Source organism: Mustelus asterias, chromosome 7, assembly GCF_964213995.1.
Source record: "Mustelus asterias chromosome 7, sMusAst1.hap1.1, whole genome shotgun sequence".
NCBI lineage: Eukaryota > Metazoa > Chordata > Chondrichthyes > Carcharhiniformes > Triakidae > Mustelus > Mustelus asterias.
The window spans coordinates 2,242,563-2,262,687 of NC_135807.1; the positions used below are offsets into that span (position 1 = coordinate 2,242,563).

At 45.7% G+C, this 20,125-nt stretch overlaps 1 protein-coding gene across 2 annotated transcripts in view; it reads left to right on the forward strand.

Annotated features, from left to right (window-relative positions):
* abcb8 (ATP-binding cassette, sub-family B (MDR/TAP), member 8) overlaps positions 1–20,125 on the forward strand; it is a 102,042-nt gene that overhangs the window by 42,010 nt on the left and 39,907 nt on the right. For both annotated transcript variants that reach the window (XM_078215564.1, XM_078215565.1), the window contains 5 exons: positions 6,415–6,570; positions 8,671–8,765; positions 12,143–12,248; positions 14,504–14,665; positions 17,097–17,182. In XM_078215564.1, the coding sequence (XP_078071690.1) occupies positions 6,415–6,570; positions 8,671–8,765; positions 12,143–12,248; positions 14,504–14,665; positions 17,097–17,182 (605 nt within the window). The remainder of the gene's footprint in view (positions 1–6,414; positions 6,571–8,670; positions 8,766–12,142; positions 12,249–14,503; positions 14,666–17,096; positions 17,183–20,125) is intronic.

Genomic DNA, 20,125 nt, shown 5'->3' on the forward strand with positions numbered 1-20,125 from the left:
TGGCAACGCCATGTTAACCAATTGTTGTCATCTCAAAATAATTTCTCTGAATCATCTCCAGAAGTACCAATTTCTTTAGTCTCTCATGTTATAGGTATATGATCTCCGGAAGGGTAGGGGGTTTTAATTCAGCCGGGTAGCATGGTTGGTGCAGGCTTGGGGGGCCGAAGGGCCTGCTCCTGTGCTGTAATTTTCTTTGTTCTTTGTTCTTTGTGTTGTGAATGTTACTTGAAGAGTATGGGGGGTGTAGGAGTAGAATTAAGAGAGAAATCAGGAGGGCAAAAAGGTGACACGAGATTGTTTTGGCAGATAAGGCAAAGGAGAATCCAAAGAGCTTCTACAAATACATAATGGGCAAAAGAGTAACAAGGGTGAGAGTAGGGCCTCTTAAGGATCAACAAGGTCATCTATGTGCGGATCCACATGAGATGGGTGAGATCCTAAATGAATATTTCTCATCAGTATTTACTGTTGAAAAAAGCATGGATGTTAGGGAACTTGGGGAAATAAATAGTGATGTCTTGAGGAGTGTACATTTTACAGAGAAAAAAGTGCTGGAAGTCTTAAAGCGCATCAAGGTAGAAAAATCTCCAGGACCTGATGAAGTGGCACAGTGGTTAGCACTGCTGCCTCACAGCACCAGGGACCCGGGTTCAATTCCAGCCTCGGGTGACTATCTGTGTGGAGTTTCCATGTTCTCCCCGTGTCTGCGTGGGTTTCCTCCGGGTGCTCCGGTTTTCTCCCACACTCCAAAGATGTGCCGGATTAGGTTGATTGGCCATGCTAAATTGACTCTAGTGTCGGGGTATTAGCAGGGTAAATATGTGGGGTTATGGAAGTGAGGCCTGGGTGGGATTGTAGTCGATGCAGACTCAATGGGCCAAATGGCCTCCTTCTGCACTGTAGGGGTTCTATGAAGTGTATCCCAGAACATTGTGGGAGGCTAGGGAGGAAATTGCAGGTCCCCTAGCAGAGATATTTGAATCATCAATAGTTACGGGTGAAGTGCCTGAAGATTGGAGGGTGGCAAATGTGCTTTTGTTTAAAAAGGGCTGCAGGGAAAAGCCTGAGAACTACAGGCCAGCGAGCCTCACATCTGTGGTGGGTACGTTGTTTGCGAGACAGGATCTATAGACATTTAGAGACACAAGGACTGATTAGGGACAATCAGCATGGCTTTGTGAGTGGAAAATCATGTCTCACAAATTTAATTGAGTTTTTTGAAGGGGTAACCAAGAAGGTAGATGAGGGCAGTGCAGTTGATGTTGTCTACATGGACTTTAGCAAGGCCTTTGACAAGGTACCACATGGTAGGTTGTTGCATAAGATTAAGTCTCACGGGATCCAGGGTGAGGTAGCCAAACGGATACAAAATTGGCTTCTTGACAGAAGACAGAGGGTGGTTGTAGAGGGTTGTTTTTCAAACTGAAGGCCTGTGACCAGCGGTGTGCCTCAGAGATCAGTGCTGGGTCCACTGTTATTTGTCATTTATATTAATGATTTGGATGAGAATATAGGAGGCATGGTTAGTAAGTTTGCAGGTGACACCAAGATTGGTGGCGTAGTGGATAATGAAGAAAGTTATTTCCAAATGCAACGGGATCTTGATCAATTGGGCCAGTGGGCTGACGAATGGCAGATGGAGTTTAATTTAGATAAATGTGAGGTGATACATTTTGGTAGATTGAACCAGGGCAGGACTTACTCAGTTAATGGTAGGGCATTGGGGAGAGTTACAGAACAAAGTGATCTAGGGGTACATGTTCAAAGCTCCTTGAAAGTGGAGACACAGGTGGACAGAGTGGTGAAGAAGGCATTCAGCATGCTTGGTTTCATTGGTCAGAACGTTGAATACAGGCGTTGGGACGTCTTGTTAAATTTGAACAAGATGTTGGTAAAGCCACACTTGGAATACTGTGTACAGTTCTGGTCACCCTATTATAGAAAGGATATTATTAAACTAGAAAGAGTGCTGAAAAGATTTACTAGGATGCTACTGGGACTTGATTGTTTGAGTTATAAGGAGAGGCTGGATAGACTGGAACTTTTTCTCTGGAGCGTAGAAGGCTGAGTGGTGACCTTATAGAGGTCTATAAAATAATGAGGGGCATAGATCAGGTAGATAGTCAATATCTTTTCCCAAAGGTAGGGGAGTCTAAAACTAGAGGGCATAGGTTTAAGGTGAGAGGGGAGAGATACACAAGTGTCCAAAGGGGCAATTTTTTCACACAGAGGGTGGTGAGTGTCTGGAACAAGCTGCCAGAGGTAGTAGTAGAGGCGGGTACAACTTTGTCTTTTAAAAAGCTTTTAGATAGTTATATGGGTACGATGGGTATAGAGGGATATGGGCCAAATGCGAGCGATTGGAATTAGCTTAGAGGTTTAAAAAAAAAGGGCAGCATGGACAAGTTGGGCCGAAGGGCCTGTTTCCATGCTGTAAACCTCTATGACTCTACTACGGAGTACTTAGTTGAATCTGAATTGCCTGATGATTGTGTTTCTGTTGCTATACCGATTGAGAATGATACAGAATTAGTTCCAAGATGAAAAGTGTGTACTGAAGTTCCAAATCATATTTCTGGGATCAAAGACAGCCAAATTTCAGAACATCGTATCCAATCAAACAGGAATAGATGTCCTATTGATCAACTATTGACTGTGTATAACGAGTTATGATACGTAGTACCGGGTCCAGACTATTATTGATCCAATGTATAACCTCTTAGTAATGACCACGGAAGTTAAGGCGGGGGGGAGGGGTGATGTTATATATTTAAAAGGTTGCATGATTGCATTAAGAGCCAGTCACATGATTTGATGGCGATGTCATTAGGATGTTACGCAGGCTGCTGTTTTTCTTTTGGTTTTTACTCTGTACTGGCAGGAGCACCGAGAATAAATCTGTTGCTGTTAGTTTGAATCTACACTTGCAAACCAACCCTTGACATCATTAGAATATTGGAGACCCAGTATCAAATGCAAGGCATTGAACTCTAAGGAAATATCAAAGACCCTCTCAAGCACTAATTAAATCAATAAGCCTTAACCCTGACACCAGATTAAAAAGCGATGCAGGTAATTCTCCACGTTCACCTGGCACAATGAGGATATGCTCGGGTCAAACCAGTGCCGCAAGCTTGGAGTAATGCGCAGGTATTGCAATATCTTGATAAAAGCAAATTACTGCGTATGCTGGAATCTGAAACCAAAAGAGAAAATTCAAGCTTTGACAAAGGGTCATCTGGACTCGAACGTCAGCTCTTTTCTCTCCTTACAGATGCTGCCAGACCTGCTGAGATTTTCCAGCATTTTCTCTTCTGGTTGCAATATCTTGAGTTGCGTTTCTTTTGTTCTGTTACAAACTGAAATTTCATTGGCACGTTTCCAAATATCCCCCATGTCTCCTCGTCAATTTGTACTGTGAGGTCTCGCTCCAAAGACCGCAGTGTGTCCAATGTATTATCAGTAAGAAGTTTAACAACACCAGGTTAAAGTCCAACAGGTTTATTTGGTAGCAAAAGCCACCCTCTCACCTGTGGCTTTTGCTACCAAATAAACCTGTTGGACTTTAACCTGGTGTTGTTAAACTTCTTACTGTGTTTACCCCAGTCCAACGCCGGCATCTCCACACAATGTATTATCGCCAGATTTAAGAGTATAGAGAGTCATAAAGTTTACTAAGTAAATGCCGGGCTCCACAGATAACAGGATTTTTTCAACTGGGGAGATCTTAGCGTCAAAAAGAAGAATTGTCTTATTAAGGATAAAGTCCCTAAGTTGCAAATATCTAAAAAAAAAGAGTGTTTTGGAATATCAAACTGTTGATGCAGTTACTCAAAAGATAACAGGGTAGCACCATCACACTTGTCCCCTAGTCTACAGAAACCTTTATCCTTCCAGCTATCCATCATGGCCCATAAGACCTGGTGAGAAATCTGAATTATCCTGAATTGTAGAAAGAGTGGACGTTAAATTAAATTCACTTCCAAATCACGGACCACCCTCCAAGCCTTGAGTGTTAATAACAATAGGAATATCACACTGATCTAACACCACGTTGGGATCCCAAAGAAATAAAAGTGACTGCAAGGGGTACAAGGACTGATCAGCTTCAACATCAAGCCATGTGGAGGAGGGGTCTCCCCTAACCATTTGTGCTGGGAAGCTAACTGGTACATCTTAATATTTGGCATTCCTAGCCCTCCTCTAGAACCAGGCAACTGCAACTTAACCAATTACAAACAAGAAAAAAAACCCAACCATGATATTGTATAAACCTTAACCGCTAAGTGCACTGTTCCAGCCAAACAAATCCTAGAAACAAACACACGTTTTGGGGTTAGCGCAGGAAGCTTTTATGCTCACGTTCTGTTGTTGGATTTTGCTTTCTTGACATGCACACAGAGAAGCTTGAAGTCAGAACAGCTTCCCAAAACACCATTGAGAGACAAAGCCTGCTTGCAGCTTGTAAATCAGGACAGCCTCTTCTAAACTGAAACTAAAACTTTTAAAAAAACTGTCCCACCTGACTTTCATAAGTTCATAAGATATAGGAGCAGAATTAGGCCATTCGGCCCTTCGAGTCCGCTCGGCCGTTCGATCCTGGCTGATATGCGCCTCATCCCCGTTTTCCTGCCTCTCCCCTTAACCTTTCAACCCATTACCAATTAAAAATCTGTCTAACTCCTTAAATTTACTCACTGTCCCAGCATCCACCACACTTTGTTCAGTTGAATTCCACAGATTCACAACCCTGCAAGAGTATAGAAACACAGAGGGACCTAGGTGTGCAAGTCCACAAATCCTTGAAAGTGGCAGCACAGGTGGAGAAGGTGGTGAAGAAGGCATATGGTATGCTTGCCTTTATAGGACGGGGTATTGAGTATAAAAGCTGGAGTCTGATGATGCAGCTGTATAGAACGCTGGTTAGACCGCATTTGGAGTACTGCGTCCAGTTCTGGTTGCCGCACTACCAGAAGGACATGGAGGCTTTAGAGAGAGTGCAGAGAAGGTTTACCAGGATGTTGCCTGGTATGGAGGGCAGGAGAGATTGGGTAAACTGGGTTTGTTCTCCCTGGAAAGACGGAGAATGAGGGGAGACCTAATAGGGGTGTACAAAATTATGAAGGGTATAGATAGGGTGAACAGTGGGAAGCTTTTTCCCAGGTCGGAGGTGACGATCACGAGGGGTCACGGGCTCAAGGTGAGAGGGGCGAGGTATAACTCAGATATCAGAGGGACGTTTTTTACACAGAGAGTGGTGGGGCCTGGAATGCGCTGCCAAGTAGGGTGGTGGAGGCAGACACACTGGCATCATTTAATACTTACCTGGATAGTCACATGAGCAGTCTGGGAATGGAGGGATACAAACGAATGGTCTAGTTGGACCAATGAGCGGCACAGGCGTGGAGGGCCGAAGGGCCTGTTTCCTGTGCTGTACTGTTCTTTGTTCTTTGTTCTTTGGGAGAATTAGTTTCTCCTCAACTCTGTTTTAATTTGGCTACCCCTTATCCTAAGACTATGACCTCTCGTCCTAGAATGCCCCACAAGAGGAAGCATCCGCTCCACGTCTACTTTATCCATACCTTTTATCATCTTGTACACCTCAATTTGATCTCCTCTCATTCTTCTCAATTTCAGAGAGTATCGGCCTAAACTGTTCAATCTCTCTTCATACGACAAACCCCTTATCTCTGGAATCAATCTCGTGAACCTATCAATCAATCTTCCCACAACACTTCAAAAAGGGCCGTAACCTCCCAGAGAGTGCATTAAGTCCAGATTAAAATACACAAAAACCCATTTAAATCATTTAAGCAGCAATAATAGGACATCTAAGCAGGAAACCGGTGCCACAATAAAAAAAAACGAAGCTTCTTAGAACTGCAGAGAACATAATTAAAAAATACATTTCTTAAAGGCACAGTAGCGTCACAACCCAGAGGATGTTTCCACTTGTGGGCGGGGCTAAAAGTAGGCGACATAGTTTCAGACCATTGGGGAATTTTCCTGTCCCGTCTGCCAGGGGTTTGGGGGGGTGGGGGCGAACCACACAAAGGTCCATTGACCACGGGTGGGATTTTCCGGTTTTGGGGCAAGCGCAGCTGGAAAATCCCGATGTGAGGAGAATCTTTTTCTCTCGGAGACTGGTTAGTGTGTGGAATTCTCTTTCATAGAGGTCAGTGGAGCTGGGTCTTTACATTTATTCAAGGCTGAATTAGATACATTTTCAATAGACAAGGGAATCCAGGATAATGGGATGCAGACAAGAAAGTGGAGCTGAGACCAGGACCAGATCAGCCATGATCTTACTGAATGGCAGAGCAGACTCAAAGGGCCAGGTGGCCGACTCCTGCTTCTAAGCCCACTATTCCTCTGTGTTGCTGACATTCCCAATCCTTCCTTCTTTTCCAGTTTGCCTGTGGTGCAGCACTGCTGAATACACAGATCCCGCTGTTGCTGGGGGACCTGATGAACGCTGTCGTCCAGTGTATGCAGACAAACCCAAGCTGCTACTTCGAGGCCATGAAGATGCCGTGTGTGAAACTGCTGATTACCTACACTCTGCAGGTAAGATCCAGTCAGCCACCATGGAGTTTGTGTATTGACTTTACAATTTCTGCTGCATCTTTTAATCAGGAACGAATTTCAAACAATGAACTATCTGCCATGGAAGTACAGTGTAGAGGGAGCTTTACTCTGTATCTAACCCTGTGCTGTACCTGTCCTGGGAGTGTTTGATGGGGACAGTGTCGAGGGAGCTTTACTCTGTATCTAACACCGTGCTGTACCTGTCCTGGGAATGTTTGATGGGGACAGTGTAAAGGGAGCTTTACTTTGTATCTAACCCCGTGCTGTACCTGTCCTGGGAATGTTTGATGGGGACAGTGTCGAGGGAGCTTTACTCTGTATCTAACACCGTGCTGTACCTGTCCTGGGAATGTTTGATGGGGACAGTGTAAAGGGAGCTTTACTTTGTATCTAACCCCGTGCTGTACCTGTCCTGGGAGTGTTTGATAGGGGCAGTGTAGAGGGAGCTTTATTCTCGGTGTCCATGTGGATAGATCCCTGAAAGTTGGCACCCAGGTTGATAGGGTTGTTAAGAAGGCATATGGAGTGTTAGCTTTTATTGGTAGAGGGATTGTGTTTCGGAGCCAGGAGGTCATGTTGCAGCTGTACAAAACTCTGGTGCGGCCGCACTTGGAGTATTGCGTACAGTTCTGGTCACTGCATTATAGGAAGGATGTGGAAGCATTGGAAAAGGTGCAGAGGAGATTTATTAGGATGTTGCCTGGTATGGTGGGAAGGTCTTATGAGGAAAGGCTGAGGGACTTGAGGTTGTTATCGTTAGAGAGGTCAAGAGGTGACCTAATAGAGGCATACAAGATGATCAGAGGATTAGATAGGGTGGATAGTGAGAGCCTTTTTCCTCGGATGGTGATAGCTAGCACGAGGGGACATAGCTTCAAATTGAGGGGTGATAGATATAGGACAGATGTCAGAGGTAGGTTCTTCACTCCGTGAGTGGTAACGGCATGGAATGCCCTGCCTGCAGCAGTCGTAGACTCGCCAACATTAAGGGCATTTAAATGGTCATTGGATAAACATATGGATGATATTGGAATAGTGTAGGTTAGATGGGCTTTAGATTGGTTTCACAGGTCGGTGCAACATCGAGGGCTGAAGGGCCTGTACTGCGCTGTAATGTTCTATGTTCTATGTTCTATTCTGTATCTAACCCTGTGCTGTACCTGTCCTGGGAGTGTTTGATGGGGACAGTAAGAAGTCTCACAACACCAGGTTAAAGTCCAACAGGTTTATTTGGTAGCAAAACCACTAGCTTTCAGAGCACTGCTTGCATCTCCACATAATGTTTAATGGGGACAGTGTAGAGGGAGCTTTACTCTGTATCTAATCCCGTGCTGCAGCTGTCCTGGGAGTGTTTGATGGGGACAGTATAGAGGGGGCTATCATAGAAACCCTACAGTGCAGAAACAGGCCATTCGGCCCATCGAGTCTGCACCGACCACAATCCCACCCAGGCCCTACCCCCATATCCGTACATATTTACCCACTAATCCCTCTAACCTACACATCTCAGGACACGAAGGGGCAATTTTAGCATGGCCAATCAACCTAACCCGCACATCTTTGGAATATGGGAGGAAACCGGAGCACCCGGAGGAAACCCACGCAGACACGAGGAGAATGTGCAAACTCCACACAGACAGTGACCCAAGCCAGGAATCGAACCCAGGTCCCTGGAGCTGTGAAGCAGCAGTGCTAACCACTGTGCTACCGTGCCGCCCATAGCTTTACTCTGTATCTAACCCCGTGCTGTACCTGTCCTGGGAGTGTTTGATTGGGGACAGTGTGGAGGGAGCTTTACTCTGTATCTAACCCCGTGCTGTACCTGTCCTGGAAGTGTTTGATGGAGACAGTGTGGAGGGAGCTTTACTCTGTATCTAACCCCATACTGTACTGTTCGTGGGAGTGTTTGATGGGGGCAGTGTGGGGAGAGCTTTACTCTATATCTGGGATTGTGTGACACTGGATGTTGAAAATGCAAACCGTGTTGCTCCACCCCCCAAACATTTCTGCTTTTATTTGAGTATGAGTCTCAACTTCAATAACTGTTTGAGTTTCTATCTTGGATCTTCTGTTTATTAGGCTGTGATGACTTGCTGTTACATCGCTCTGCTGTCCGGAGTTGGCGAGCGAGTTGCTGCCAGCATCAGGAAAGAATTGTTTGCAACCCTGCTCAGGTCTGTCTTTGCTGAGGCTCCCCATCTCATTATAGAATAAAAATAAGATTGTAACACGCTCTCTGCAAATCCAGGTTAGTAGCCAGCTGCCAGTGTTGCCTGGTCTCCTTGTGGACTCAGATTTCAGCTCAAACTAAGAGATGTGAGCCGTAGAAATGCAACAGAATTTCACAGGATGAAACAAGCAGCAGTGATTGGGGAAAGATTTAATCAGTGTGTACTTTGGTTACATTTCAGAGTCCCCATCAGCTGAACAATGCTGTGGTAATAAATAGCGCAATGATTAGTGATTTATTGATGGTGAGTCAGAAGAATGAGAAAGATGATGGCATCTTTACACCTGGAATACCGTATGCCATTTTGATCCACTTATTTAAGGAAGGATATACTTGCATTGGAGATAGAATAGCAAGAGCTACCACATCGCTTCCTTGAGAGAGAGAATGAGCTTTGATGAGAAGCTGAGTAAATTGGGCTATATTCTTTGAGAGGTTTTCTCATTGAAACATAAAAGGTTCTCAGCAACTTAACAGGGGAGACTCTGAGAGGTTGTTTCCCCTGGGTGGGCAATCCAGAACATGGGAGCACAGTCTCAGGATAAGGGGACAATTATGAATAGCTGAAGAGATATTTCTCCATTCAAAGGGCTGTGAATCTTTGGAATTCTCTACCTCAGGAAATTGTTAAATATCGTCTAATATATTTAAGGCTGAATGGATAGATTTGTGGTCTCATAGTAATTCAGAGGACAAGGGATTGGGTGGGAAGGTGGCATTGAACAAGAAGATAAGCCATAATGGGATTGAATTACAGAGCAGCTCGAGGGGCCTGCTCCTACTTCTTATGTTCTTGTATTAGATGGTAGAACAGGCTGAAGGGGCTGAATGGCATCCTACTGTCCTTATGCTTTGGTGTGTAACACCATTCCACTCACCAAACCCAGTGAGAGCCCTGTTATAGAATCAAACAGTGCAGATGAGGCCTTTTGGCCCATTGTCAGCCCAACTTGTGCTGTTCAACCAATCAGGGACATGAGAGATCCAAGACTGAATCTTTTAAAGGTGAGTTAGGTTTGGCAGATTTAATAAAACATTTTCAATGAAGTGAATGGATGGAGGGCAAGCATTCGCTGCAAAATGAAACGGCTGACAACTGAAGTTTGAAAGACGAAGATTGATGTTGATTTTTGTTGGGTAAGGTTAGCGAGGGTTAAGGGATATGGAACGAATGTGGGTAAATCAAGTTGATATTCAGATCAGCCATGATCTAACTGAACGGCAAAACCGGCTTCGGGCTGAATTACATCTGGCAGGATCTAATGTTTGTGTGAGTGGAAAATAAAAGGTTTATTTATTAGTTTCACAAGTAGGCTTACATTAACAACGCAATGAAGTCACTGTGAAAATCCCCTAGTTGCCACACTCCGGCACCTGTTCGGGTGCACTGAGGGAGAATTTAGCATGGCCAATGCACCCTAACCAGCACACTTTTCGGACTGTGGGAGGAAACCGGAGCACCCGGAAGAAACCCACACAGACACGGGGAGAACGTGCAAAGTCCACACAGACAGTGACCTAAGTCAGGAATCGAACCTGGCACTGTGAGGCAGCAGTGCCAACCACTGTGCCACTAATAGTGACATTCAAAATCATGAGGGGATTGGGCATAGTTGATGGGGAGAAACTGTTCCCACATGTGAAAGATTGAGAATGAGAGAGTGCGGATTTAAGGTAATTGGTAAAAGAAGCAGGAGTAATATGAGATAATAATGTTTCCATGTGGTGTTCCCTTGGCCTCCAATGTGGGAAATCCCGCCCTGGCCCCCAACATGGTGAATTCCCCACAGTCTGATGTAGCTGCTGCTCTTGGTGTATGCAGTGGAGTACTCACGCTCTCCTGTAATGGGGAGAGGTGTCGCCCTGCCCCCCCTGTAATGGCGAGAGGTGTCACCCTGCCCTCTATAATGGGGAGAGGTGTCGCCTTGCCCCCCCTGTAATAGGGAGAGGTGTTACCCTGCCCCCTGTAATGGGAAGAGGTGTCACCCTGCCCCCTATAATGGGGAGAGGTGTCACCCTGCCCCCCTCTGTAATGGGGAGAGGTGTCACCCTGTGCCCCTCTGTAATGAGGAGAGGTGTCACTCTGCCCCCCAGTAATGGAGAGAGGTGTCACCCTGCCCTCTGTAATGGGGAGAGCTGTCGCCCTGCCCCCCTGTAATGGGGAGTGGTGTCGCTCTGCCCCCCAGTAATGGGGAGAGGTGTCACTCTGCCCCCCAGTAATGGGGAGTGGTGTCGCTCTGCCCCCCAGTAATGGGGAGTGGTGTCGCTCTGCCCCCCAGTAATGGGGAGAGGTGTCGCTCTGCCCCCCAGTAATGGGGAGAGGTGTCGCTCTGCCCCCCAGTAATGGGGAGAGGTGTCGCTCTGCCCCCCAGTAATGGGGAGTGGTGTCGCTCTGCCCCCCAGTAATGGGGAGAGGTGTCGCTCTGCCCCCCAGTAATGGGGAGAGGTGTCACCCTGCCCCCTGTAATGGGGAGAGGTGTCACCCTGCACCCCCTGTATTGGGGAGAGGTGTTGCCTTGCCCCTCTGTATTGGGGAGAGGTGTTGCCCTGCCCCCCTGTAATGGGGAGAGGTGTCACCCTGCCCCCTCTGTATTGGGGAGAAGTGTCACCCTGTCCCCCTGTATTGGGGAGAGGTGTCACCCTGCCCCCTCTGTAATGGGGAGAGGTATTGCCCTGTCCCTCTGTAATAGGGAGAAGTGTCACCCTGTCCCCCTGTAATGGGGAGAAGTGTCACCCTGCCCCCCCTGTAATTGGAAATGGTATAGCCTTGCCCCCTCCCTTGCGCCCCCCCCCCCCCCGCCCCCCACCACAATGGGGAGTGGGGTAGCCCTGCCCCCTGTAATGGAGAATGGTGTCCTGCTGCCCATGGGGTGGGGTGTGTTGTACCCTTCAACTCCTTAAAGAGCCTCATTCAGCACAGTGGCACAGTGGTTAGCACCGCTGCCTCACAGCGCCAGGGACCTGGGTTCGATTCCCAGCTTGGGTCACTGTCTGTGCGGAGTTTGCATGTTCTCCCCGTGTCTGCGTGGGTTTCCTCTGGGTGCTCCGGTTTCCTCTCGCGGTCTGAAAGACGTGCTGGTTAGGGTGCATTGACCATGTTAAGTTCTCCCTCAGTGTACCCGAACAGGTGCCGGAGTGTGGCGACTAGGGGATTTTCACAGTAACTTCATTACAGTGTTAATGTAAGCCTACTTGTGACTAATAAGGAAACTTTAACTTAACTTTAACATTCTGTGCTGTGACTTTCACTGAGTCTATGAATTAGTCCATATGAAAAATTGCTTCAGTTGATGACCTGTTTCTTTGCTGTTGGGGTGACAGGCAAGACGTGACGTTTTTCGATGCCACTCGCACCGGCTTCATGGTGAGCCGCTTAACGAACGACATCCAGGAGTTCAAATCTTCTTTCAAGCTGGTGGTGTCTCAGGTCAGCCTGATGGGAACTTGCATAAGATTTTAAAACAAATAGCTAAAAAGATCATTTTTTAACCCCCAGATCCTCACTTCCTCCATGTTGACTGCCTTTCCTGGTATCAAGCCCTGCTAACCTCCATCTGACTTCACAAGGCCATGGGTTTGAGATCATACTCCAGAGACCTGACCCCATAATATAGGCTGGCATTCTCAATGTGGTACTGCGGGAGTGCCGCACTGTCAGGGGGTCAGTACTGAGGGAGTGCTGCACTGTCAGAGGGTCAGAGCTGAGGGAGTGCCGCACTGTCAGAGGGTCAGTGCTGAGGGAGTGCCGCACTGTCAGAGGGTCAGTACTGAGGGAGTGCCGCACTGTCAGAGGGTCAGTGCTGAGGGAGTGCCGCACTGTCAGAGGGTCAGTGCTGAGGGCGTGCTGCACTGTCAGAGGGTCAGTGCTGAGGGAGTGCTGCACTGTCAGAGGGTCAGTGCTGAGGGAGTGCCGCACTGTCAGAGGGTCAGTGCTGAGGGAGTACTGTCAGACAGTCTTCAATGAGATGAGGCCCACTCTGTTCTCTCATCTGGATGTAAAAGATTCCCACGCTACCTATTTCAAAGAGCAGCAGTGTTCTCCTGCTCCTATGGTCAATATTATCTTTCAAGTAACATTACAAAAACAGATTATATGGTCAGTTGTCACATTGCTGTTTGTGAGATCTTGCTGCGTATAAATTGGCTTCCATGCTTCTAACATAGAATCCCCACAGTGCAGAAGGGGGCCATTCAAAGAACAAAGAAAATTACAGCACAGGACCAGGCCCTTCGGCCTGCCAAGCCTGCACCGACCATGCTGCCCAACTGAATTAAAACCCCCTACCCTTCTGGGGACCATATCCCTCTATTCCCATCCTATTCATGTATTTGTCAAGACGCCCCTTGAAAGTCACTATCGTATCTGCTTCCACTACCTCCGCTACCACCCTCTGTGTAAAACATTTGCCTCGTACATCTCCTTTAAACCTTGTCCCTCGCACCTTAACCCTGTGCCCCCCTCGTAATTGACTCTTCCACCCTGGGAAAAAGCTTCTGACTATCCACTCTGTCCATGCCTCTCATAATCTTGTAGACTTCTATCAGGTCGCCCCTCAACCTCCGTCGCTCCAGTGATAACAAACCAAGTTTCTCCAACTCCTCCTCATAGCTAATGCCCTCCATACCAGGCAACATCCTGGTAAATCTTTTCTGTACCCTCTCCAAAGCCTCCCCATCCTTCTGGTAGTGTGGCGACCAGAATTGAACACTATATTCCAAGTGCAGCTCAACTAAGGTTCTATAAAGCTGCAACATGACTTGCCAATTTTTAAACTCAATGCCGTGGCCGATGAAGGCAAGCATACCGTATGCCTTCTTGACTACCTTCTCCACCTGCGTTGCCATTTTCAGTGACCTGTGTACCCGTACACCCAGATCCCTTTGCCTATCAATACTCTTAAGGGTTCTGCCATTTACTGTATATTTCCTATCTGTATTGGACCTTCCAAAATGCATTACCTCACATTTGTCCGGATTAAACTCCACCTGCCATCTCTCCGCCCAAGTCTCCAACTGATCTATATCCTGCTGTATCCTCTGATGGTCCTCATCGCTATCTGCAAATCCACCAACCTTTGTGACATCCGCAAACTTACTAATTGAACCAGTTACATTTTCCTCCAAATCATTTATATATATATTGCAAACAGCGAAGGTCCCAGCACTAATCCCTGAGGAACGCCACTTGTCATAGCCCTTCATACAGAAACGCTAAAGCATTCGGCCCATCGTGTCTGCACCAACCACAATCCCACCCAGGTCCTATTCCCGTAACCCCTCATATTTACCCAGCTAATCCCCCTGACACTAAGGGGCAATTTACCATGGCCAATCCACCTAACCCGCACACCTGTGGATTGTTGGAGGAAACCGGAGCACCCGGAGGAAACCCAGGCAGACACGGGGAGAACGTGCAAACTCCGCACAGACAGTGACCCGAGGCCGGAATTGAACCCGGGTCCCTGGCGCTGTGAGGCAGCAGTGCTAACCACTGTGCCACTATCATTCCAACAGGGACTGCGTTTCAAAATTTTCTGCATTACCAATGAGCCATCTAGTCTATGTCCTGGTGTAACTATAATGTAAATATGTAAATATTTACTTGGACAGTAGGGAGAGAGCTTTAATTCATATTTACCTCCATGCTTTAACTATCTTGCTTTTGTCTGATTTGAACTCTAGGGCCTGAAGAGTGCTACACAGACAATTGGCTGCCTGGTGTCTCTATACTTCGTTTCACCAAAGCTAACAAATCTGATGTGTGTGGTAATGCCAGTCCTGGTTGGAACTGGAGCCTATCTAGGCTCATACCTTCGGGAGTTATCCCAAATGGCACAGGAGCAGGTATGGGGAGGGGGAGAGAGGGCTGTGAATGTTTGTATTGGTGTTGGCATGGAACCGACGGTGATGTGTGGGTGAGGCGTGTCTGAAGAGGCAGCCAGAGAATTAATCGGATGAAATGTATAGATGAGGGAATGTAACTTACTCCGAACCAATGTCTGGATATCAAGGAGAACTATCGGACAAACCTCAGGATTTGTTTAGCAGGAGAACAAAAATTGGACTTGTTTGGGGGGAAAGCTTTTTCTTCATTCATCCATGGAATGTGGGCATCACTGGCAGGGCCAGCATTTATTGCCCATCCCTAATTGCCCTTGAACTGCGTGTCTCGTTTGGCCATTTCAGAGGGCATTTGAAGTGTCAACAACATTGCTGTGGTAAAAGCAAAATACTGCAGATGCTGGAATCTGAAACAAAAATAGAAAATGCTGGAAAATCTCAGCAAGTCTGACAGTGTCTGTAGAGAGAGAATAGAGCCAATGTTTCAAGCCTGGATGACCCTTCGTCAGAGAAACAGCAATAATCTGTCACAGTGATATGAAGGGACAGATATTTGCTGAAGACAGCATTATTTAAAATGTATTCATTCCTGGGATGTGGGTGTCGTTTGCAGGACCAGCATTTATTGCCCATCCCTAATTGCCCTTGAAGTGAGCAGCTTGTTGGACCATTTGAGAGGGAAATTGAGAGTCAATCACATTGCTGTGGGTCTGGAGTCACATGTAGGCCAGACGGTTGATTTCCTTCCCTAAAGGACATTAGTGAACCAGATGGGTTTTTCTGACAATCGACAATGGTTTCATGGTCATTATTTGACTTTTAATTCCAGATTTTTCCAGATTCAAACCTCACTATCTGTGATGGTGGGATTCAGACCCAGGTCCCCAGGGTATTACTGTGAGTCTCTGGACTATTAGTCCAGTGACAATACCACTCCACCACTGCCTCCCCTTTGCCACCATATCCCCTGAAGCCAGGTTCATTGAAGATGCACAAATGTTTTGGAATGGGGTGATGACAGGATGGAATTCTGGGAGGTTGTGATTGCAGATCGCTGGCATTAATATAATTAGTGAGTGAAGAGGAGTGTTAGAGGGACAAAGATTCTTTCAGTCCTTATGCAGTGAGACTGCATTCAAGAAAGGAGCAAGACAGAAAGCAGGAAATTGCAAACCCTTTATCCTGACATCTGTTTTAGGACTTGAATCTATTATTAAAGAGGTTGTAGCAAAGCACTTTGCAAATCTGAATGCAATCAGGCAGAGTCAGTATGGTTTTGTGAAGGGGAAATCATGTTTCACTAATTTATTAGCTGTTTGAGGAAGAAACGTGCAATATGGAGAAAGGGAATGTGGAGATGTGGTTTACTTTCATTTCCAAAAGGCATTTGACAAGGTGTCACATCAAAGGTTATTACCCAAACTGTAGGGGGTAACGCATTCACGTGGATAGACGATTGGTTAGTTAATGGGAAGCACAGAATAGGGATAAATTGGTATTTTTTGGTTGGCAAGCTATAACCAGTGGAATACCATAGGGATCAGTGCTGGGGCCTCAACTATTTTACAATCTATATCAGTGACCTGGATGAAGGGACCAAATGTATGGTTGTTAAACTTGCTGATGACACAAAGATAAGTAGGAAAGTAAATTGTGAAGAGGACACATGGAGTCTGCAAAGGTACATAGATAGGTTAAGTATGCAGGCAAACATTTTGTCAGATGGAATATAATATGGGAAATTGTGAACTTGTCCACTTTGGCAGGAAGAATAGAAAAGCAGTAAATTATTTCAATAGAGAGATTGCAGAACTCTGTGGCACAGAGGGATCTGGATGTCCTGGTACATTAATTACAAACATTTAATATGCAGGTACAGCATGTGATGAGGAAGGCAAATGGAATGTTGGCATTTATTGCAAGGGGAGTGTAATATAAAAGTCGGGAGGTTTCACCGCAGCTGTACAGAGCCTTGATGAGACCACATCTGGAATACTGTGTATAGTTTTGGTTTCATTATTTGGAAAAGGATATAATCCTATTGGAATCAGTTCAAAAAAGGTTCATTCGACTGATTCCTGGGATCAATAGTTGTTTTTTGAGAAAAGGATAGACATTGGAGTTCTAGGATCAGTATTGGGTGCCACACTGTTGGAAGGTCAGTGCTAAATACAATTTGAATGAGGTTATCGCAATGGAATTGAACTTTCTTTTCTGACATGAGTCATCCTGCAGTATCTCTACCAGCCTGCAGCAGGTTAAGGAGCAGGTTTGTGCTAATTAGGCATTGTATTGAGATGGCAAAAATCAGAGCTTAATGATTCATTCATCATGTTTTGAAGTACAGGACAATAGCTGGATCAGGAGTTCCAGAGCTGGGTTTCTGACTTTACTGAATTTCAGTGTGAAATCCATTTCAAAACATTATTTACAGATTGCCAAGGCAACATGTGTGGCAGATGAGGCACTGGGAAACGTACGCACAGTGAAGGCATTCGCAATGGAAGACCTGGAAATTGAGTAAGTAAGATGGGGGACCATTCCAATGAAGTCCAGGTAGGGGCTGACTTACTGACGCTTACTTTGCTAACCTACAACCAGTTCAGCTATTCATTCACGTGACTGCAGGAGTGAAGGAGAAAGATTAATTCCCATCTGTATATTCCAGTATGTCCCATTGCTTACTATAAACTCTGCACATCGAGCCTGCTTCATGTTCAGTATCATCACGTCTGATCTTAGGCTTTAACTCCATTTATCTATCCCAGCCTTAAGTATATTCAATAATAGAGCCTCCACAACCCTCTGGGGTAAAGAATTCTGAAGATTTGGAACCTTTGTGAATAAATTTCTCCTCATCTCAATTCTAATTATTATTTAAATGGTAAAAAATTGCAGCATGCTGCTGTGCAGAGGGATCTGGGTGTCCTTGTGCAGGAATCACAAGGAGTTGGTTTGCAGGTGCAGCAGGTAATTAAGAAGGTAAATGGAAATTTGTCCTGCATTGCTAGAGGGATGGAGTTTAAAAACAGCGAGGTTGTGTTGCAGTTGTATAAGGTGCTGGTGAGGCCACATTTAAATTAAAATTTATTTATTAGTCACAAGTAAGGCTTATGTTAACACAGCAATTAAGCTACTGTGAAATTCCCCTCGTCGCCACAATCCGGCACCTGTTCGGGTCAATGCACCCTAACCAGCACGTCTTTCAGAATGTGAGAGGAAACCGGAGCACCCGGAGGAAACCCACGCAGACACGGGGAGAATGTGCAAACTCCACACAGACAGTGACCCAAGCTGGAAATCGAACCCGGGTCCCTGGCGCTGTGAAGCATTAGTGCTAACCACTGTGCTACCATGCCGCTCCTGGGGTACTGTGTACAGTTTTGGACTCCTTACTTGAGAAAGGATATACTGGCACTGGAGGAGGTGCAGAGGAGATTCACTCGGTTGATTCCGGAGTTGAGAGTTGGCTTATGAGGGGAGACTGAGTAGAATGGGACTATATTCATTGGCATTCAGAAGAATGAGGGGAGATCTTGTAGAAACATATAAGATTATGGAGGGAATGGATAAGATAGAACTTGATGGTTTGAGTTATAAGGAAAGGCTGGTTAGACTGAGACTTTTTTCTCTGGAGCGTAGAAGGCTGAGGGGTGACCTTATGGAGGTCTATTAAACAATGAGGGGCACAGATCAGCTAGATAGTCAATATCTTTTCCCAAAGGTAGGGTGTCTAAAACTAGAGGGCATAGGTTTAAAGTGAGAGGGGAGAGATGCAAAAGGGTCCAGAGGGGCAATTTTTTCACACAGAGGGTGGTGAGTGTCTGGAACAAGCTGCCAGAGGTAGTAGTAGAGGTGGGTACAATTTTGTCTTTTAAGAAGCATTTAGACAGTTATATGGGTAAGATGAGTATAGAGGGATATGGGCCAAATGTGGGCAATTGAAACTAGCTTAGGGGTTGAAAAAAAAGGGCAGCATGGACAAGTTGGGCCAAAGGAATTGTTTCCATGCTGTAAACCTGTATGACTCTAAAACCTGTATGACATTTCCACTCCATCTGACAAAGGAGCAGCGCTCCGAAAGCTAATGGTATTTGCTACCAAATAAACCTGTTGGACTTTAACCTGGTGTTGTTAAAACTCTTACTGTGACTCTATAAGAAGCAGGGAAGTTGTTTCCACTGGCAGGTGAAACTAGAAGGAGAGGGCATGGCCTTAAAATAAGGGGGAGCAGATTTAGGACTGAGTTGAGGAGGAAATTCTTCATCCAAAGGGTTGTGAATCTGTGGAATTCCCTGCCCAGTGAAGCAGTTGAGGCTACCTCATTGAATGTTTTTAAGGCAAGGATAGATACATTTTTGAACAGTAAAGGAATTAAGGGTTATGGTGAGTGGGCGGGTAAGTGGAGCTGAGTCCATGAAAAGATCAGCCATGATCTTATTGAATGGCGGAATAGGCTCGAGGGGCCAGATGGCCTACTCCTGCTTCTAGTTCTTATGTTAAACAATCAGCCTCTTATCCTGAGACTGTGCTGTGTTTTAGATTCCCCGACCAATGGAACAACCTCTCAATGTCCACCCTATCAAACTGCTTCAGAATTTTGTAGGTTTCAATGAGATCGCCTCTCATTCTTTTAAACTCCAAAGGATAGAAGTCCAATTTACTGAATGTCTCAGCATCACAGGAAAAACCCCTCATCCCCAGGACCAATTTATTGAACCTTTGCTGTACCGCCTTCAGTATATCCTTTGTTAAATGTGGAGACCACAACTGCACTGTATTCCAGATGTGGTCTCACCAAAACCCTGAACAACTGTAGCAAGACACTTTTGTACTTCAATTCCCTTGCAATAAGGGCCAACATGCCATTTGCCTTCCTAATTTCTTGCTGCACCTTCATGCTAACTTTGCATTCCTTGTACCAGCACACCCAAGTCTATTTGAATATCAACCACATGTTTCACCTTTTAAAAATATTCTGCTTTTCTATTCCTACTATCAAAGTGAATAACTTCACATTTCCCGAGATTGTACTGCATTTGCCATCTTGTTGCCATCTAACCAGACTTGTCTCTATATCTGTCTATATATCTTTGCAGCTTCTCTGTGTCTCCCCACAACCTATCTTTCAATCTAGTTTGGTATCATCAGCAAACTTAGATCCATTATTCTGTCTCCTCATCTAAGTTATTAATATAGATTGTAAATAGCTGAGACCCCAGCATTGATCCTTGTGGCCTTTAAAAAAAAGTTATGCCTACTCTCTGTTTATTACCCATTAACCAATCCTCTATCAATGCTAATATTTTACCCCCACTCCTTGAGCCCTTATTTTGCCCATTAGTCTTTTGGGGGCCACCTTATCGAATGCCTTTTGGAAATCCAGGTATGCTCCATCTCCTGGCTCACCTTTTAGTTATATGCTCAAAAAATTCTGATAAATTTATCAATCAGGATTTCCCT